This window comes from Coenobita brevimanus, chromosome 21 (genome assembly GCF_032717465.1).
Source record: "Coenobita brevimanus isolate Jiangsu-jjx chromosome 21, ASM3271746v2, whole genome shotgun sequence".
Classification (NCBI taxonomy): Eukaryota; Metazoa; Arthropoda; class Malacostraca; order Decapoda; family Coenobitidae; genus Coenobita; species Coenobita brevimanus.
The window spans coordinates 14065444-14088683 of record NC_136974.1 but is presented as its reverse complement, the minus strand read 5'-3'; the positions used below and the strand labels follow the sequence as shown (position 1 = coordinate 14088683).

Genomic DNA, 23240 nt, shown 5'->3' with positions numbered 1-23240 from the left:
AATGATGGGGAATTGTCAAGGGTGTGAATTGTGTTGACGGGGAATCGTCCATGTTTTGATGGCGAATTGTCTGACGGCGAATTGACTTGACGGTGAATTGTCTCGGAACCCAACACTCACCACATGAGCTTCATTCTTTCTATATTAAAGTGTGTGCAGCCTGTATTTCTTGCTTTTATTGCTAATAGTAAGTAAATATGTATTAAATATAAGCAAATATATGGCTGTGTTAAGATTTTGGGTGAGTACAAGTGTATACGTAAAGGTTGATGTAGGTTTGTCGGCGACATACCAGTCCCATTTATTTTTTGTCCATTAGTTTAGCAATTCACACTTTGATAAATCGCATTTCAATCGTTTTTTTTTTTGGTCCCAAAACCGATTGAAGATCGAGAGCCTTCTGCATATACTTACACCAGGGTCCCAATTAGCGAGTGATCAAATAGTGCGATTCCCAAATAGTGCGAGCTGTCTCTTAATATCCACAACGTTTCAACAATGCTGGTGCAGCCACCTCAGAAGATGTGATTACTGCAGCATCTATCGAGGATGCATAACAGGACGTGAGACAAGAGGGGGTTACACTGATGCAGGCAACACCAGAAACACCAGGAGAGCTCTCCATAATGCAGATCAGCCGAATGTTAGCTGCTGCAGATGCCTTAACCCGTTGGCTGCAGGTCAGTGAGGAGAAATGGGGAAAAAAATGATGTTTTTTCAACTCGTGTTTTATCCCACTTATCCATAATCATAAGAGCTAATATTCTTGTCAGCCAAACTTCAGTCATTCTACTATCGTTTACAACAAACTGCATGTCCGTATGCACTCCAGGCCCGGAGAACAATTTGAGAGAGTACAAGGTGTGTTGTGATCGTCTGACACCGGAAAGACCCCAGTGAGGTGGATATTTCCACCAAACCACAAGATTTTTTTCCGTACAAATTAGGATTCTTGCCATGTTACCTCATCACAGTAATTACAATAATAATAATATCCATCCATCCATCCATCCATCATCCAATCCTGCATTGTCCCATGAGGAGCGTAGGAGCCCGGGGCTAGGCAGTTGGTCTCGACATTTAAGATGAGAGTGACCAGCCTCACTCATCCATGAGTGGCATTACATGAGTAATCAACCCCAGCCATCCCTTGGATATTAACTTTCAGAGGCTTAATCCGACTGGAGTGCAATAATTACCCACTAAACCACCAAGTGCCAAAATTTGGCTATATGGTTACCACCCAGTGTAGTAAATGGTTTCCTGGTGTACAGGAAACCATTTGGCTTGTCACTCAGTGTAGAGTCACCTACAGGCAGAAGGAAAAGGAAAGAATGAAGGAAAGAAAGACAGAAGAGGGAGCGTAAAGTCACCCGTAGGCAGAAGGACAAGAAAAGAATGAAGGAAAGAAAGACAGAAGAGGATGGAAGGAAAGAAGGCTGGACGAGAGGAAAGGGCAGACACACGAGAGCAGCACTACATCGAGTGAGTGGATGGTGAGTGCCCCCACTTACCACATTTAACAAAAAACACTTCTAGCCAGTCTCATTCATTCATTCATTCATTGCCAGACGCCATGTATCCCGAACGGGGTGGCCAAGGGCTTAGAGTTAATTGTTTTACAGGGAGGGGCACTAATCCTCCACCAACCCCACTTGACAAGCAGGGTCGGTCTCATATGGTTTTATTACTATAATCCAGTGTTTACGCTAGACTTTCGCGAAACTAGCGTTAAGAGGAAAATCATTACGAACTTTATAAAACTTCATGAATGACTTTTATTACCACTTAATTTGATAAAACTTATTGAAATTAGGTCATGAATTATTTAATAGAATAGCTGCACAGTTTGCAACCGCAAAAATGTTCGCTTGCTAATGCTCTTAGCATATGACTTCTTTGATTATAGCAAAAATATTGAATCACTTGTATTTTATCACAGTAATTCACAGTATAATATAAAATAACACTTTCAGCCACTTTAGTATGATTTTAGTGCGATTTGTGTGCATATTGCTTCGTATTATTTACGAGAGAGATTGAGAGGGTAGGAGGGCAGCAAACTGGTTTAGACCAGCTCATCGAGGGTGTGTGTACACATGTGCTTGTATGTACGTATATTATTATTTAGTACTAGGGTTATTGTCAGTGTTTAAAAGTTTAACCCCTATAGTTAGAGTCACTCATCCACCAAATGATTTTTCCTCATAAGTTATGTTTCAATTAGTGCGATATCAAATAGCACATGCTCGCACATCCACCATAAAGGCGCGTTAATTGGGACCTAGATGTGTGTATATATATAGATATAGATATATATATATATATATACATATATATATATATATATATATATATATATATATATATATATATATATCTATTTATCTATCTATATATATACCCTGGTTTAACGATCTAATTAAGTTAGGTAAAATCCCATCGCTAGGTGGGGTATCGTTTATTGGGGTATTTTTAACGGGTATATCAATGTGGACCATTTACCAGCCTTGGATTTTCCCCCAAACCAAGTCCAAAACCCACCCAGATGAGCCCAAAAACAGGTTTATAGGCAATCTAAATGGCCTAACAGCTGTCAAGGAAGCTAACCTAAGCCTAACACCTGTAAATAACTCACTAAACCCAACAAATCAAATCTGAATATCATCAAATATAAGTCTGGAAAAAATCAAACTTAGTAAACTGTACCTCAAAATGACAATGTTCACCCCACCAATGGATACACACTTTAATCTAAGTCTAAAAACAGTTTATAAATCAACCTAAACATACAAGTTTAGTCTAAAATATCATCAAAATCAGTAAGAAAAATCAAAACCCATCGTTAAACTGGGGTTTGGCCATCGTTAGGAGGGGTATGGTGCAATTTTTACCCCCATCATTAAGCCGGGGTATCGCATCTAGGGGTATCGTATATTAAGGTATTGCTGTATATATACCTGTATATACAGTAAGAACTCGCTATAACATACTAATTGGGGCCCAAGCCATTCTGAAAAAGCAAAATTCCAATAAAAGTGACAACTGGACTTCCCCCTGCTAACTCGCGCTTTTTCTGATATATCAGACATTAGTCTGGAACGCACCAATGGTTTTCAAACTGTTTTCACTACCATTGCAGTACTGTACTGTATTATACTTTCACTACAATAATCAAATGGTGTAATATATATAATAATACTGTGCTTTACACTGATAAATATGTCTTTTATTTACCTTATTGTGGTGAACATAGGCGATGTGGTCAGGCAGTCACAACTGCTTCTGGCTTTATCCGATTTTTTCCAGTTTGTAGGAATTTAATCCGGTAGCTCCTCAATTCCAGTAAAAGTGAATTTCGGTCAATTGAAGTCCGTTATATCGAGGTTTAACTGTATGTATGTATGTATCACTGAAGAATTTATCTTTTGTCTTTACTTGACAAGTCAACATAAATATAAGCCTTATTATGATGTGAGCTTGACAGTAAGTAGTCAGTTAAATTTTTGTTAAATCACATCGCCATTTTTTTTTTCTTTTTTTTCATGATGTAGGTCATATATTCCAGAAGCCGGTCACTAACACCCTCAGACCATATCACCTAGTGTCAAACAAACCCAGTACTGTACATTGATGTGGAAATGGATGCCCCAAGTTGCTAGTTTGGAGTAGAAGTAAATAATGTCTCAGAGGTTCCATATCTCCAGTATGTCATATGTTCACTGTTTCAACTGCACTGTTGATGTTAATGCTTACATAGAGTTCTCCTTGATTATATATACATTGCTTTTTAAAATGTGTGCTCCTACCTTGGTGTTGTTTGGTGTAGTTGGTGTTGTGGCATTTGGAATTGCTACTCCCATAAGCCCTTTCGTGCTCTATGATGCTTTTGTTATCCTGTCTCCCTTGGCTGCAACATCATTTTTCTTTGAAGGTTACATTTCTCATATGCTTACCATAGTCATCTAAAGTACTTTGTTCTCCTTTCCCCAATACTGTTTCTCCTCAGTACTGTATTAAAAAAAAAAAAAAAAAAGAAAAAAAAAAAAAAGACCCTCTTAGTGTACCTTATTGCAGTACTTCTTTTCCTCCTCATACCTTCTTCATTTGTTGCTGTTTATATCTATAATTTTCCTTCCCTGTATTGAAGTTGTTCTTAATCTCATTGTCGAGATATATCCTGTATATATATATATATATATATATATATATATATATATATCTATCTATCTATCTATCTATCTATCTATTGCCAGACGCCTCAACCCCGTTTGGGGTGGCCACAAACAAATCACCTCCAAGTCGCCCTGTCCCCCACCATTTCACTGCCCTGCTCCCAACTCACACCCCCCTCTCTCATATACCTCTCCACCCCATCCCTCCATCTCATCCTCGGCCTCCCCCTCCCTCTTCCCCCCTCCACCTCACTCACATACACTCTCTTCGTCAGTCTTTCACTCTCCATCCTCTCCACATGGCCAATATATATATATATATATATAGTGTGTACATATATACTGTATATATATATATATATATATATATATATATATATATATATATATATATATATATATATATATATAATATAATATAATATATATATATATATATAATATATATATACTGTATATGTATACATATATATAATATATATATATACAGTATATATATATAATACAACACAGTAGATGCTCAAGTTAACAAGTTATGAAGTTGTGGAAGCCTGAGATAATGGAATTATTTTTTTCTAGTATTATTGCCCTATTTAGCAGAAAATATCCATTAAATCCAGCATATTTCCGTGAAGGAATTCCGTACACAATATTGCATTTCTGGGAGTTCTAATTATGGGTTCAGACTGCTGTGTGTAGCATTAAGAATAAGCATAAAGGTTTGTGTTACCTTCAAGAATTTAATGAGAAATAACTGAAAATACTGGAAAATTTTCTGTTATACTGAACCTTGGTTATGGAACTAAGTTTAGACGAAAATATGAGATAACGAAATTGGGGTTGACTGAATTAGTTCGTTAAATTGAGCCTCAACTGTAGAGAGAGAGAGAGATATATATATATATATATATATATATATATATACACACACACATATATATATATATATATATATATATATATATATATTTATCTCTCTCTCTCTGTTCTATCTATCTATCTATATTTCTTTACTTTTTTTTTTCAAACCTTTTATTAGGATTTGTTGTACTTTATTTTCCCATCAAACCTGTACTTCCACATGAAGCCCATCATTTACTCCCTACAGCTGCAGTTTTCTTTTCTTTCCTGCTTATGTCGGTGTTGCATAAATTTCTGAACTGATATCAGTGTAATCATTACTGTATTAGTTGCTGTTGAACCTGTTCCTCTTAATACTGGTAGTTTATATTTCTGTCATAGTCTTTGGTATATAAGATTTTGTTGAATTTCGGCCATTTGGATTTTTTTTTTTTCTCAGCAAGATTATAAAATTACCCAGGAGTTTCTTACATCATTGTATATACTGTTTAAGTTTTCCACCTTAGCACTGTTAACTGAAGAATTTAGAATCATCTTATGCAATCCCTCTCTCCTGACTAATTTATTTTCCTCATTTAGTAATTGCATATGGTTCCTTTGGTGTTATTTGGCTACCTCATTATGTCTGGTTTGACTGTTTTCTTAGTATTTAAATGTTCCATCCCATTATAATCTGTTCAGTATTGTCGGCATTGTCCATTTTATGGTTTCTTCCATCTGCTGTTTATTCTTATGTTCATTTTCACAGTGTAATCATGTTTATGTGTAAAACTTCACTAAAATAGTTATAATTTATTCTTTGAATCATACATCCATCATGACAGTTGATGACTGGATTTTGAGGTGTCTTTCCTGTGGTACCTACCGGTATATAATTTTATGATTATTGTTGCTCCACTGTAAGCTGAGACTTCTCTTTGAGGCCTTTTGTAAAATCTATAGTTTATTGGTGTCTTTTTCAAGCAGCAAATGTTTCAGACAAAATCTGTTGAGCATACTTTCCACATCTGTCACAGTTTTTACCACATCTGTCATAATTTTTATTCTCTCGTTAGTTCAGGGCTGTACTATTGTCACATGTACAATACTGCTTGTTTTACCACCTTTATAATTTTCCTTCCTTCATTTAAGCAAAACAGATCCAGCTTCAATTATTCATATTTTCTTTTTCTTTTTCTTGTTTTGTTACTGTTTTCTTTCAATTTAAGTTCATTTTTATTGTTTTATACTTCCCAGCGCAGTAATCATTTAAATATAAACATGATTTCTGTTGAACTTGTGATGATACAGTAGTATGGTGTTTTTTATGATGCAGTGTATTACAAATAACCATGTTGTGCTGATGGCCTACATATATATCTATTTAAGTTCTGAAGGTACTTGACATGTAACATCTGCCTTTATAGCTATATGTTATATTTGGTAACATTAACCCCAGTTAATTCTTTGAAAATTTCCTATGGTCTCTTAAAAGCCAGTTATATTATGGTAAAAACATATCACCATGGTAGAGTCAGTCAAGCAGGGGTTATTGTAACTTTATTTTATGCATGTTGATTTCCACAAACCTTTGTATGCTTAGTTATAGACAGTTTATCCCAATTACCGTATTCCATTTCTCGTGGCCATTATTTGGAATGTGAAAGGACACAAATAATGGATGATACTAGGGAGGAAAAACTAGCTAGTTTTTGAAAAGGGATAGGAGATAATGAGTGGGATGCAGTAGTTGATACAGTATAAAGACAGAAGTGGCAGTGTGTGTATACGGTATGTCAGTGGTATGGTGAATTATATTGAAGCTATAAAATACTGACAGTGGACATTCTTTATCTGGTGGTACCAATTAGTTTCTTTTGCAGGGAAAGAACAATATAGCTTACCCTCATATCTCCTGTTAAGGGAAGGAATCAGCATCAATCTTGAGGAGAATATTGTTGTGTAATTTGTGATTACATACTAATTTTAACATCTGGCAGAAGGATTTACATATGTAATAAGTACAGTAACTGTTTTGTTCAGGAAAGGCTTCATCAGGAAGTTATTTTTATTATTATTATGTATATTTTTTTTCATTACATTGATGCCTGGTGGTCTAGTGGTTCGGGTACTTCGAACTGGATGGGGCCGGTAAAGGTTTCCATCTGAGGGATGATTGGAATTTATTGCTCATATAATACCACCCACGGACAGGCAAGGCTCGTCATCCTAGCCTTAAAAGTTGGAAATGAGTAGCCTAGCCCCAGGCCAGTATACTCTATTTTGGCAGAAAAAGACTGAATAAAAGCAAGATAGCTTTTTTTTTTTTTTTTTTTTTTTAATAGCTTCTCTGGCCTTTTGGGGCTCTAAAAGTGGTAATGAGGAATTGGTTGTTACCATTTTTTCTCCAGTACAGCACAGTGTTATCAAGAAAACAAACATTAGAAAAAAAAAAAAAACATAGAATTCCACAAGCTCAGGTCAGATGGCATCAGCATACTCTACGTGAAACACTTAGGACCACGTGGCATCTAAATCCTCCAAAACATAGCAACAACTGTATGTATAGGCACACTGTAGCATTCCCAACATTCGGAAACATGGAACACGCATCATTGTTCAGTACGTATATTTAAACCAGATAAGGACCCAGCACACCCTTCTTTGTATAGGTCCATAACACTACTCAGCATGCTATCCAAGATGACAACACCTAATTCTTAACCAAATTACCCCTCATGTCCCCCTTGCCCCCTCACAACATGGCTTTCTAGCACTATGGTTCACAAAATCTTTACTAACGAAAATCACAAAACAGGCATCTCATAACACCACCTCTGCAAAGCTGGCATAAAGTGGTCTTCTTACAACAACAGACATCTGTAAAGTCTTTGATGCCATCCCCTGATGCTAACAAATCACGAGAATCTACAACACAAACGTGGAGAAGAACCCCTAATTCTGGCTTGCCAGCTACTTATCTAGTAGACCTATTCATATTACAGTCCAAAGCAGGTTACCACCAACATGAAACTTGCCTAATTGAGTTCCACAGGGAGGCATTGTTTCATCTACACTTTTCAGTCTTTAAATGCATGATATTCCCACACCTAAACATTGACAAACATTTGCCTCATATGCAGATGCCATTATCACAATGGCTACACATCATGTCACAGATATAGCCTGTACATTGCATCAAGACTTCCTCAATACACTTTGGACATGGGTCAAGGACAGTAGGCTGATGATCATGCCAGCCAAATCCACTGCCACTCTCATCTCCAACATGAGCACAGGTATACCTCAGGAAGCCACATACCACTCTCCACAGGGATCCATGAAGTGACATGTGACACTGGACTCTTGAAGGACCACATACAAGACATCAAGAGGTGGTGCACCCCAACTCAACACGCTCAGGGCACTTACAGGTACCCATACTCTACCAACAGTACATCAACCCATGGATGTCCTGTGCTTCCGTAGCATGGGACCCTATTATATCTAACACCTACTGCAACACCTTGCAGACTGTGCAGAACAGCACTTTATGCATCATCAGTGGCTGCAGCAAACTCCTCCAACAGCTCGTTTACACTTTGAGATGAAAGTTTGCCATGTTAGATAATATCTCAGCATGAGAGGTTCACAGTTCGACAGGACAGCCATTACTGACACATAATTCCCCTGTCATTATATGGTAGAGCCACACAACACAACCACATAAAATAATCACCACAAAAATATTATCAAGCCCTCCTAAACAACATCCCACTTCTGGACATTCCAGCATTAGCAATGAAGAAACACTCTCATGCTCATTTCTCATGCAGGGCAGTGCAACACTTTCATCAGAACACAATGTTACAAACCCCTTCTCCTAACATCCACCCATCAAAGGCATCCCTAAATACAACCAATTGAGTCCATCTAGTTAGGATTATAGATCAGGACACCACCCAGCCCTTCTCAGCAATCAGCTCAGATTCTGGTTAGGTGGAGTCACAGATGACACGAGTCCTGCTTGTAGAATTGGCCCTCATAACACACAGTATGGAGCACTGCACAGCACATGCCACACTAAGTCACAGATACAGCATAAATATTGTAGGAAACCGATGGAAAAACCCCATGAGGACAATTGCTTACCTGTGGTCATTGGGTCTGCTTAACCAGATAGACCGGGGTTAAGCAAGAACAACACCACATTCCTTGTTATAAAACTGAACACATATGATCCTGTTGATTTAGTTACGAAGAGAAATTTACAGTATTTTTTTCATATGTTGCCATCTAATATGTTAAAGATTTAAGCAATACACTAACTAAAAAACTGTGAAGACATAAAAACCTTGAATTGAGTCTATTGTGTCTGTGCAAAATAACCTGGAGAAACAATACAGAAACCTAAAATATTTGAGAAAATTTAAACATATATTTTCAGATAATATAATAGCCCTCACAGTGATTCATTTATTTCTTTTAAGGATCTGTAAGTTAGTATTAGCATCACAGTGATTCATTTACTTCAGTGAAGGATCCATAAGTTAGTGTTAGCATCCCAGAAGCCGTAGATCACGTTGTTGAAAGTGTTCACAAAAATAGCTGTTTCGTATTTGCTTTCAGATACTGTGATTATTTTAACAGGTGATTAAAAGCTGAAGCTAGAAGCATTACAGTTGTCATGTAATTGCCAAAGCATCTTATCCGTCTGTTTCAATAGTTAAACAAAGAATTGTATAGTGGACCTAAGTTGCAGGACATACCCACCAAAAACATTTTGTTTTTTTTAATCATGATTCTGCCGAGCATAATTATGGCTCTGTTCTAAGTTTTATTTATTTTTTAAGAATGTGAATGAGAGATTTCTGTGTACAGTACATAATATAAATTCCTTTATATACTTTTATATGTCTTAATGCTGTTCAGCAACTTGAATATTATATCTTTGTTTACTTTTGTGTGTATGTAACAGTTTTCTCTGTAGTTCAGAGTTTTAGAAAACTTCAATTAATGCTCACTGCCACATGTGACCTGGCCCCAGAATGTATTGATGTTGGGGATGAGTCACAACTGATGTAGAACCAAAATACAATATACCCCCACATTTTCTGGCCAGTGCTGTTGTGCTGCATGGTTCATTGAGCCAAGGTGGGTAAATGGGGCTGCCTGGTGATTCAGGTCATTTACATAATCCTGCTGGTGTTGGACTGAAAACATCAACATATCTGATACTAAGGGAATTTATTAAGGAAAGAAAGAGCTGATAAGCTGTTGGTCATTGATGTTGGCATTGTGAGTTTGAAGTACAGTAATATGAAATTTCCCCAGATTATTATTCCTTGAACACTTCACCTCATGGTTATTTTTTCAAGTTCAAGGTTATCAGTGCATGTATTTTGTATTCCTATGATGGGCAGGTGTTGTGATTAGATCAGAAATCCATGAATGCCTCTCTCTGTCCCTTATATATCTTCAAATGTTGAGCAAAAACATCCATTCTCATTATCAATAGCCCCCATTCTAGTGAGCATTTTTCTACTCATCAAATCAGTGACATTTATCTTGACTTGCACATAAACTCTGTAAACCTTTTACAAATGTTTTTGCTTCATAAAGCATAGAGAAGAGTCCTAGAGAATACCACAATTTTTTTTTTATTTTTTTTACTATTGAACAGGTGCACATCTTTGGTAAACACAATTAATTGTAAACCCAGTCTTTAACCTGAGCTAGAAGTCAGTTTTATGTATTATTTTTTACATATTTACTTATCTTTTAAGGCTCATTTATTCATACATGTAATAACAGGTGTTCACAACCTTGAATCATCCCAACTTTTCAAAACAAAACAAGAAAACAACATACAGAACAAGCAGCTTTCTTCAATAGCGATAATATTGTTATCAGCTTTGACATCCTCAGTGTGTCGCCTTCTTCATATATTACCACTATTCGTGTTGCACTACTCTGCTGTTTTGTTCTGATTCTCTTTGTTTATCTTCTTGCACCTCGTCAGTGTTTTATAGACTTTGGGCTGAGCTTAGGCTGGAGTTATTATAATTCCTTACAGTAATATTGATAATCTAAGTGTGGGTTCCTAGCGAGTGTTTCCATGTCTCTCTCTCAAATTGACTTGGTGTTGCTTTTTCATTAAGAATTTTGCGTGTTGCTTCATTACGACTTGTCTCTTAATATTCCAGTTCTATATCTGTCTCAGTTTATATCTTGCCTATTGGTCCATCCACCACTGATTCTCTGTCTGTCTAACCTTTATCAGTCTTGTTTATACTATCGTTTCTATGTATCACTTCTTTTGTCTTTTCTTTGCCTCCTTTTCTCACCATACTGCTTCCCTAATACATTGCTCTTTTTACTTTTTCCTGGTGGTGTTCTTTTTACATTTCTTCCTCTACATAATGTGTAGTATTAACTGATTTTCATAAAGTTTTCTTTAACTTTTACACCTTCATTTCATCAGGCTTTTCTTTTTATTTCCAGTGATTTTATTGGCCAATAATTTCTAGTTTGTTAGAGACCAGATTTCATGTGATTAGCTTCCAGGTACAGCCTTCTCTTGATTCTCTTATGTAGTATCTCACTGTTTTCCTTCATTTTTATATACTGCTGTAGCTCTAATCTCCTTATTTTCCCATTCTTCTATATTTTCAGTTTGTTACTGTTCTCTTCTCAGTCAAGTAAAAAGAGAATTAAGCCATGCCACTTTTTTCCTCATTACTGGTGGCACCTGTGATGCAGATGATTTTCTATTGACTGGAAGCTTGATCAGATGCTAAAAGCAGCTAATTAGTCTACAGCTTTTGATGGAAACTATTGAAAAAATAAAAAAAAAAATAAAAAAAATAAGAACTTTGGTAATAGTTTGTCTCATCTTCAACTTAACTCTGCTTGAGAGTAATGATTGTGTGACAAGTTGTCATGCTTGTTGTCACACATCATTCTTTTAGTTGTACCTTTCAGAATTAACAGTAGATAACAATTTTTTGTTTCTCCTCTTTAATTCATTCATCCAATGTAGTTTCTATTTGTTATATTCCTTCCAATACCCAAGTTTCCATTTTGTTGTTGCTGAATGAAGACCACTGAAGAATACTGAACAAGTATAATTTCATGGACAGTGTTCATTTTAAAGTGCAGAAGAGGTTTGATTTCATATCCTAGTCTCCACTTTGGATATATAATTTTTTAAATAACTGAGATACGCTGTGGTAACAGCTGCAGTGCAGAATTTATCCAAATGCCTGATGTGATTATTTTTTTATAAACTAGTGGAGATTTGCAAAGAGCTACTGTTAAAAATATTGAGTGAATTTTGGAAGATTTTCAGACTACAGAAAGTGAGTGTAAGGCTAGATTGATAATTATGGAATAGTGTAAATTGAAAAATTTTTTTTTTGCTACAGTGTCAAGGAGGGCATTAGCTGTTCTGTAAAATCTGAAGGGATATGCTTCCTGTGACAGTGCAGAGAGGATATAATTCAAAGTATAGGGTAGTTTGCATCACAGATCTGCATACAGTATAGTCTTGTTTGCTCTTCCCATATAAGATTCATTTTCACACTCCTAGATATTTCATTGTATCTGTTTATGTTTGCCACTCCTAATTTTCCATCCTATTTTCCCATCTACATGCTTCTCTCTGATTCATTCATAGATTTAGATCCAAACACTCTACATCACACAGCATTCTAAACTGACCCAGGTTGTTTTGGATAGTTTTGATGAAACCTTTTTTTTTTTTTTTTTTTTAAATAGAACAAAGACATATTCTGTTAATTTTAAAAATTCCTGAATGCAGACATGTAGGACAATAACAAGAAGTAGTTAGCTAACTTCCTTTCAGCTAGGGAAGCCCAGGTTTCTATAAGAACAAAAGACTTAAATTCAGTATATTCCCCAGCAATGCTTATTACTGTCACCACCACCCACTTTCTTCATGACCTTCAGACTCCGTATCCAATAATATGAGTTCCTTCTTTTGCTTACAACTTGGTAGTAATTTCACAACATTCCATATCTCACTTTACAGCAAACTATATCCAATAGTCCTTATAGTTCCTAGAACACTGGATAGCACAAAATTAAAATACATGCTCACCTTCAAAATCAACCATCACACCTTCACTCCAGAGATGCATGAATCTCAAACACACCCTCATGTTTTAACCAGTCACTCCCCTTCAAAAAACATAAAATTAAGATTCCAACATGACCTTTTCTTAGCATGGCAGTGCCAGTATACAGGCACCTAATGAAAGTTGATGTCTTGAAAATACCCACAAATACTACCTGTAGGTAACAGAAGGAATCCCTGAAAAGTTTGCAGGTACAGTATTTCATCCAGAAAACAGCAAATTGCACAAGTCCAAGTTGGGCTGGGCTTCACCTTAGTGTTCACAAACAAGCAAAGCTTAAAAATAAAATAGACATAAGCATACTCACAGGATGTTAAGTCTCTCCCTGGAATATATAGACATCAATGGCTTGAGTGGTTCCTATATGCAGTCTTGAAAACTGGTACTGTATAATTCCAGAATCACCAATTTATTACTGTTTTTAGTTTATCTTGAAATTCTATACATGAAAGTGCTCATGAATATCAGATGATAACTAGCATGGAACCACAGATGTGTATGAACCGCTTTGGCCAACCACATGAAGATCAGAAATACATATCACCATCAAGAAACAAAACCACTCCCAGTCAAAAACATGAGAATAAGAGGAATGCAGTTCATCACATCATCATAGAATCCATTCCATCCTTGTAATTTTATGCTTCACCATTCCCCCACTACAAAGAAACAAAAATAAATCAACCTCCCTTCACTATCTGTACACAGAATGCCTAAAAAATATCGAGTCTCTTTCATCCAGCAAAACACTTCATAAATGTATAGCCGCCACAGCTGTGCAACACCTCTAGCCAAACAGTATCATCCATGAATTTATATATATATATATATATATATATATATTGCCAGACGCCTCAATCCCGTTTGGGGTGGCCACAAACAAATCGCCTCCAAGTCGCCCTGTCCCCCGCCATTTCACTCCCCTGCTCCCAGCTCACACCCCCCTCTCTCATATACCTCTCCACCCCATCCCTCCATCTCATCCTCGGCCTCCCCCTCCCTCTTTCCCCTTCCACCTCACTCACATACACTCTCTTCGTCAGTCTTTCACCCTCCATCCTCTCCACATGGCCAAACCACCTCAGTGTGTTCCTCATAACGCTTCCTATCACATCTACATCAACACCACAACGCTCCTTTATATCCTCATTCGTCAGCCTGTCTCTCCATGTGACTCCACAGGCTCCTCTTAAATAACTCATTTCCACTGCTCTCACTCTTGACTTGTGTCCTTCCAACAACGTCCAAGCTTCACTTCCGTACGTTAGAGTTGGTATCACAATACTGTCATGTAGTAACTTTTTCACTTCCATGCTCACTTCCCTGTTTCTTATCACTGCTTTCAAGGAACCAGCAACCTTTCTTCCCTGCTGTACCCTTTCAAGCACTTCACCCTCCAAACCTCCATCCTTACTCATCACACTACCCAAGTACTTAAACGTACTCACACTTTCCAATTCCTCACCATCCAACCTCGCTGTACATTCACTGACTTCACCTCTCTCAAAGACCATCACTTTACTCTTCCCTACATTCACCTTTAGATTCCGTTTCTTACACACTCCCAAACTCATCCACCAAGCCTTGCAGCTCTCCTTCGTCTTCACTCAACAGCACAGTATCATCTGCAAACAACAGTACAGGGAGTTTCCAAACACTATCCTCTCTCACCAGGGCCACTCCAACATCCACTACCCTACCTTGTACCTCTTTTATTACCCCATCCATGTACAGATTGAACAACCATGGAGACATGACACATCCCTGTTTCAACCCAACCTTCAAAGAGAAAAATTCACTTAGATCACCATCCACACGCACTGCAGCCTTCGCACCATCGTACATACTCTTCACAGCATTCAACAACTTCCCATCTACTCCATATATTCTTAACACTTTCCACAATCCTTGTCTATCCACCCTGTCATATGCTTTCTCCAAATCCATGAATGCCGCATACAACTTCTTTCCCTTCTCTAGAAACTTTTCCACTAAAGATCTAAGAATGAATATCTGATCTACACAACCTCTTCCCTTCCTAAAGCCTCCCTGTTCTTCTCCAACTAATTTCTCTGTTCTTTCTCTAACTCTGTCTATAAGTATCCTACCATACACTTTTCCTATTATACTAAGAAGACAAATGCCCCTATGATTACCACACACTTCTTTTTCCCCTTTTCCTTTGTACAAGGGAATAATTATACCTGACTTCCAATCCTCCGGGACTCTACCTTCCTCCCAGGCCAATCTGCACATCTTCCACATCCATTCTACTACTATCTCTCCCCCATGCTTCAGCATTTCACCACACACTCCATCAATTCCTGGAGCTTTCCCCGATTTAACTTTCTTCATTGCTTCCACAACTTCTATCCTACTGATTTCTTCCTGTCTTCTCACCTCCCTCCTTCTCCCAGCCATTCCCCAGCCACTTATACTCGCATTACTTCCATCCTCTACGTTCAACAATTCCTTAAAGTGTTCTCTCCATCTGCTCACTTTTTCTCCCTTCTCCACTAGTAATCTACCATTTTTATCTTTCACTCCCCTGCTAACTTCACTTCCACCCTGTCTTACTCTTTTCACCTCTCTCCAGAACATTTTCTTACAGTCCCTCCATTTTACACTCAAATTTCTTCCAAATTCCTCATCCACTCTCTTCTTACTCTCTCTTACTAATCTTTTCACCTCTCTCTTTCTTTCTACATATAACTCTTTCTTCTGCCTCTCAACCTCTTCCATGCCCCTATTTCTCATCCATTCATTGTATGCTTTCTTCTTTTGTGCCACAGCCTGTTTCACCTCTTCAGTCCACCACGCTGTTCCTTGCACCCCCCTCCGTCTTCTCTTCCTTCCACACACCACATCACATGCTGCACATATTTCTTCTGTAAATATTCTACACACACCTTCCACGTCTCCCATCTGCTCCAATTCATATTTGCCCAATCGTTCCTCCACTTCTCTCTTATACTCTGCCTTTTTCTCATCCTCCTGTAACCTTTCCACTCTCCTTGCAACTACTCCTTCCTCTCGTCTTTCCCTTCTTCTATTCCTCCAACTTTCTTGTACTTTAATTCTGGCCATCACCAAGTAGTGGTCAGAAAGTCCACTCCCCCAACCTCTATACACTCTTGCATCCATTACATATCTTCGCATCCTTTCATCCACACACACATAATCAATCATTGCCTTCCTTTCATTCAGTTCACCACCCACCCTTCTCATCACTCGCCATGTATACCTGTGAATCATTTTATGCCTGAAGAGGGTATTGGCTATCACCAACCCCTTCCCAGCACAAATGTCCACTAACGCACTCCCATTCTCATCTATCTCAGCAGGCACACCCCACTCACCAACTATTCCATCCACCTTCACATTCCCAACTTTACCATTCATATCACCAATCAAAAACACTCTCTCCAGATATTTTTTCCAATAAACTGCCTTTCCCAGAGAAACACAAATTCACTTAGCCAGGCTACGGTACAGCCACCACCTTTCTTGACATCAGTACCAGTATGAAATAAAACTCACAAGCAATCCACTGTGCTTTTACTGTACTGCAGCCCTCTCACATGACAACACACTTATTGATGAACCTTGCTTTCAACACACACAAACTTCAGCATAACACTGGCACAAGTTTTGTGGGAGTACCCACTTTTTGTGACCCATTTCCTGTAGTCTACTGGATTCACATCCTGGGGCACAACAACAACAAGAACAGTAGCACCCTTTTTTTATCATCCCTTTGCAACTTAGTTTTCCAGTATTTGTATTAACAGCCTCAGAATTTTGTCTTCTTTAAAGTTAAGTTTATAATCACTGCTCACAACAATTGTCTTTGACTACTGTCATCCTCAATTTTGAATATGATCATCACATCTTGCATTTTTTAACTCTGACCAATCATACATTTAGTATTATACTTATTTTGCATATCTTCTTTCATCTGATTCAATCATTTATTCATTTCCCTCTCTTTTCCTTCCCCTGTACTCCTTTCTTTCTTTCTTTCATCATTTTCATATGTTCCTGTTAACTTGTCATATCGATTCCTCTCTTTCTTTTATCCCATTCAAATTTTCATTTTTTCCATCCCTCTCATTTTTCCTGTCTCATTGTATTTTCCATACATCTTCCTTTTTGTTCTTCCTTCCTGTTTTATTCTGTTTAATTCCATGCCCATTTCTAATGCCATATTGTTCTAGGGGCATATCTTTTTCCATTTGCTTCCTTTTTGTTTTAAATCTGCTATTATCTCCTTGCATTCCGTATCTTTGCTCTACCGTCCATCCTCTTTTCTCTTTTATTCCATCTCTCCTTTCATTTGATTAATTTGTTTCCCGTTTAATTATTTCCCTATCCTCTTTCATCCTGTGCTTTTCATGTCATCCCATCCTCCCCTTGCCATATCAGTTTCATTGTCCGTCCATTTAATTCTGTTACTATAATCTTTTGTCCCTTACCTTTTCTGTAGATGCCATCCACCCCTTTAATTTTCTTTAATACTGTTGGGTTCCATCTCTTCTTTCTTTCATCTTCTACTTTCTCCTTCCTTCCAGACCACTGCCATTCTCCCCTCCCTACCATGTTATGACTGATAGCTCTCCTTTCATATATATTGGAATGATGGGTGTCAACTTTAGTTCAGCGTCTCTCTCTCTCTCTCTCTCTCTCTCTCTCTCTCAGTCTCTGTCTCTGTCTGTCCGTCTCTCTCTCTCTCTCTGTCTCTATCTCTCTCTCTGTCTCTGTCTCTCTCTCTCTCTGTCTCTGTCTCTGTCTCTGTCTGTCTGTCTGTCTCTCTCTCTCTCTCGGTGGTTTATGCATAACTTGACTAACATCCACCTCCCCCTCTCTCCTGCTAGATACCCGTTCAGTAGCTAGTAGATCAGTCACTAGCGGCCAGGTAAGTGTTTGCATGGCTATTGACCCATTCTCGTTATCAAATTATTGACCATTTTGTTTTTCTTCTTGTTCTTGCATAGCTGTTGATTGTCATATTGGCTTTATAGTTTTACTTATGAGCCCATTTGTTCCCTCTCATGTTTAATTTTTCATGGATAATTTTGAATGTTTTGGTCAGTGTATGATCTTGCATGTCAAGCCTGAGTGCATACTTTGGAAGACAGTGCTTGCTGTCTTTTCAGTGTCTGTGTGCCTCAACTAGTGTTTGCTAGTTTTTTAAGTGGCTTTGGCTGCTAATAGTGCCAATGACATCTTGACATATGTATGTCTATGTGTGTTTCCTGTATAAAATCATCATAAACTATGCCAGTTGCTCACCTGCCTGTTGCCCTTTTGTATAGTCCTATCTGATTATCATCTTGGATATGAGAAAATAGTACAGTCAAGAGAACAGTTATAAGTTAGAGTCAGTTGATGTGTCTTTTCCCACTTCTTTGAAGAAATTTTATGCTTACCCAAAGATTCAACTCCTGCAACTATAGTTACGCTGAATTTCATGTTATGTGAGCCTTAATACCGAACTTCATTCTCAGATTTATTTAGAGTTGAATCTTTGGAGTTGATCATAGTACTCTAATAACCAGGTCATTGGATGCTGTGCCACGCATCTTTTTGGAGCCCATTCTGCTTGCTGATGATAAATATTACCTGCAATCACATATCTTGCTTAGTGACTGCTCCAAAAGTGTGGAGTTCAGAAACCCTACATCTATAGCACAAATTTTCCCCACTCTTCTTATCCCGTGACTGCACTCCCTCACAGACATTGACAGCCAGTCAGACTTATGTTCCCATTTTTGCCCTTTTTGAATACCATAGGTCCTTTAAATTAGGAGCCAGATGCTGCTGTTGGCATACTGATTTTAAGAATTCTATATTTTATTTACTAAGCTTTTCAAGTATGCATTTTATTGAATACTCAAAACATACTGGAACATTAATTAAATAATTTAAACTACAGTATTATGACAAGCATTTGTTATAGTAACTTCAAAGAGACATACTCCTTTTTAGTCTCCTCAAATGGGTACACATTCTTGACCCTGGCGGCACAAAACATGTCACTTTGTTCCGCAACATGCCACCAAATTTGCTCCTTAGCTGCTATTGCAATTTTAAATATGAAGGAGGGAGGAATAATTTCAGTTTTATCTGTATGATAAAGTTTATTGTACCCAACATTTCCTTTACTATTTGACATATTGCAGAATATCTCAGCTATCATATATACGTTAATGTTAATACCTATAGTATATTAATCTTTAAATTTCAGGTAAATCCTTTAACTATTAAAATTTAGAACACATTATCACTTCTACTCACAGACTTACTGTCCACCAAAATACTAGAACATACCAGGTGGTGCATTTCCTGTTATTCAGTAGAACTGTACTGTACCCAACTTTGTTCTCTGTGTGATCTTTTAGTCCTGGCCAGCTCCTTCAAGATAATTTTTAGCTACATCATCCAGGATTAATGGTATGACACAGCGTGTTTGAAAGTATTATGAGTGCGGTGTCCAAGAAGATACTTGTGGAAGAAATATCCATTGCCTGTCATTTTCCTCTCTGGTACAGTAATAATAGTGTGATCAGATGACTAGCATTTCTCTGTATAATAATGCATTAACTGTGACAATGTGCTGACCTAATTTTTGTTTCTTTATTATATATTTTTCAGTTTTCTGTTTGCTCAGGGTTAGTATTATGATAATTTTCCTTCAACTAGCTAAAAATCCTTGAGACGGATTTCAGCTGACCTTAGTGAAGTACTGTACAGTATGTCTTTCCCTTGCTCTTGCTTTGTTTTCTCTTCTACATCTGAGACAAATAACTCTTGTGGTAGAGTTAAGACCGCAGCTGGGCTCTTGCACTAGTTGTTTAGAGAGCAAATTTGTCCACTGATAGCAGAACATTATTATTCTCTAAACTAGTTAATGCTAATACCAATTTGTAGTTAGTGTGGTTCTTCAGAGATGAGTATATTTATGTATTCAGAATATTATAATATACTGAAAAATTTTATATCGTCCTGTTATACATAGGAAAGTATTTGAATATACGATGTGGATCTCTCTTACAGCATCTATATCTATCTATCTATTTATCTGTATCTGTTTATCTGTCTATAAAAGGAGTGTTTAGAGCAGTACATATTATACAGTACTGCAGCAATCAGAGTTACAGGACATATCACAAATCATTGATTAATGACATCACATACTCATATGTGCTAGTATGGGTAGTGGAATATGGGTTAATGCTGTAACCTCTAAATATCAACTGTGCCTTAAAAGTATTATACATCCATACAAAGGGTCATTTTGTAGTGAGAGAAAGAGACAACTAAGTTTACCAGTACTAAAATATAATCTGCATGTTTTTCATTGTTTGGACATGTATTGTGTGTAGTACTTTGACAAAAATTATTTGTACTGAAATTTTCTAAATGCATCATAAATTATTAATAACACACACTAACAAATATTTTGAAAGTTATCATTAACATTACTGTACTTTGATTCTGGAAAGCCGAGTTGAATGGATGTAGCATACTAAAAATGGCTTCATTTCAAGGTTAACATATGTAAGTACCTCTTCCTTGATTTGAAATAATTTTATTGCATTGCAGATTATTACTGTGTTAGCTGTCATATAAGCATAGATAGTATACACTGACTTATAATGATTAGTCTTCACTGAAGCTTTAAAAAGTGAATGCTCTACAGCTAAAGCCATTACAGTATTTGCAAAAATAATGTAGTGTACCTCTAGCTTTATTCCTCACTTAGGTTACTGTGCTTTGAGTTTTTCCGCTCATATACGGTTTATGAAAAGTTTTTGATATATCCTGTTTGCTTATTGTTTGAACTTAGTACTTTTGAGTTATGCTGTTCAGTTATGTATACTTGTACATATCAAACTGTTTGATGTTGAAGCCTGGTTAGTTGGTTTTAATAAATTTTCCTTTACTTTATTGATTATAATTTTGAAGTCAGTTTACATATGTGGTAATCATCTAGTTAACTTACAAAGCCTGATTAGTTGGTTTTAATAAATTTTCCTTTACTTTACTGATTATATTTCTGAAGTTGGTTTACATACGTTGTAAATACTGGATTATGCTGAATCAGGCGCATTAAATTTTCCTCGGAGTGCTGATACCCGGTGGGATTAGATTCATAACTTACAAAGTTTTTGGCTGTTAGATGGAGAGTAAAAGTACTGGTTTGGTTAATAAGCTGTTTCTGTTGTCATATGCATAAATCATAGGGAAGATAATAATCACTGGAATTCAGTTTTCATTCCAATGATTTATCTTCTATGATAATGATGTGAGAATCAGGAACAGGTATTTGACCATCACTAATTTTTAGTAGGCAGGTAAGGTTGGAGTGCAAGTTGGTATTTTTGTATATGAGAGTGACAAGTAAAATGTAGGCATAATATGGAATTGCATGTCCATAAGAGCATGTTTGGTCCCTTTCACATTTCTCTCTGTCTGTCTTTCTCTTTCACCAGTTTCTCTCTTTCTTCTTCCCATACTTTTCCCCCATGCACCTAGTATATACTTATTCCTTATTTGGCTCCCAGCTTGTGTACCTCAGTCCCTCTTCATTCTGCATCTGTACACACATTGTAAACAAGCTGTAAAGTTACCTTTTGTACATATAATGTGAAAGCCCGAGTGATCTACATCCCTTGATTCCAGTTGGCGCTGCCAACACCTCTTGTCCACACAAACCAGTGGGCAAGTATGCGCATGCTGGTGTGGCAGAGCTTTCCAGTAGTGTAGTGGGCCAAGGTTGAGGTACTTTAACTCCTTCAGTCTGTTGATGCATTTTATAGTTTATACTTGCCATTACCATATGGTTTTATTTAGCTTTGGAGAAACTTTTCAGACAAGAGAGGTTATATATATAATTGCTTCAGAGTTCTAGTCTAAGTTCAGTATAACTATCTGGAGATGGCAAGAAGCAGATGCAAAATATATCATGAGATGGAAGGGGTTAATGTGGGATAAGAGGAAATAGGATTGATCGGGAAAGCATGAAGTAAGAGAGGATGAGATTAGAGCTTAAAATGGGATTGGATGGGAGAGGAAAATTTTAAGGTGAAATAGGAGATGGGAAAAAGGTTTGGAAAGTGTAAGGGGGGGTGAGATAGAAATGATAGGACAGAAAGAGCAAGACAACATTAACTGGTGTATGCTCTCTCCTCAGGATACGAAGGCCCTGGACCAATGCGACCCCGGCCACAGCAACAGCGGGGGGGAGAGAGGTGGTAGATCTGTGTCGAGGGACCGTGGGGCAACTAAGGCTGCACCAAGTTCTGGCTCAGCTATCACCAGTGGAAGGGCCAAGCTGAATGGTTTAGACATGCTGGATGAAGACCCTGACTCTGGCCCACCCATCTCCTCAGCCGACCTGGACCAACTGATGGAGGATTTTGATCTCAATGACCCGATGGAGGATGAGCCAGTCAAGCCAGCTCAGCCACCAGCCAAAGAAGAACCAAAGGAAGAGACCAAGCCAGGTGGCTTGGCTGGGGCTTTGCCAGGTGGACTAGGGGCTGGGCTCTCAGGGCTGCCAAATCCCATGGGTGAAGGCAACTTGATGGGCAAGCTTGGGGACCTGGCCACTCAAAACCCAGTTACGGATGTTATGTCCAAGGGTAAGGACTTCCTTTTTAAGAAGTTTGGTTTATGAGAAGCAGAATGTTGGACTGCTAGAGGCATTTAAGATGCTGCAAACCTTATATTGTTATCTGTGAGAGCATTGTGGGCGGAGTTAAGATATTGAAGATCAGTCTTAAAATGTGCTGAAAATTAGAGAAGTTTGGACTGTTGCAACAAGTCATTAACTCATTTTGCAGTGATAAGCAATTTAAATTCCTCAGACCTTGAGCTGAACAAAAAAAAAATCTTGAGAACCAGACAATTATGTCCCAACTGTATCTAAATGTGCCCAGATATTCAGTGCCCGAAGACTTCAGTTACCCCATGACCCAGGCCATGCTTGTATATCCCTCATTAATCAACCAACCCCTTCCCTAGTTTTATACGGTGGTTCGTCTACTGTTTTTATTCACAT

The 23240-nt window shown here is 37.6% G+C and overlaps 1 protein-coding gene across 1 annotated transcript in view; it reads left to right on the top strand.

Annotated features, from left to right (window-relative positions):
* Positions 1 to 23020, top strand: part of LOC145392191 (uncharacterized) — a 146514-nt gene extending 123494 nt beyond the window's left edge. The window contains exon 2 of the mRNA XM_080266640.1: positions 22371 to 23020. Coding sequence (XP_080122766.1) covers positions 22371 to 22856 — 486 coding nt within the window. The 3' untranslated portion in view covers positions 22857 to 23020. The remainder of the gene's footprint in view (positions 1 to 22370) is intronic.
* The last annotated feature ends 220 nt before the right edge of the window (positions 23021 to 23240 follow it).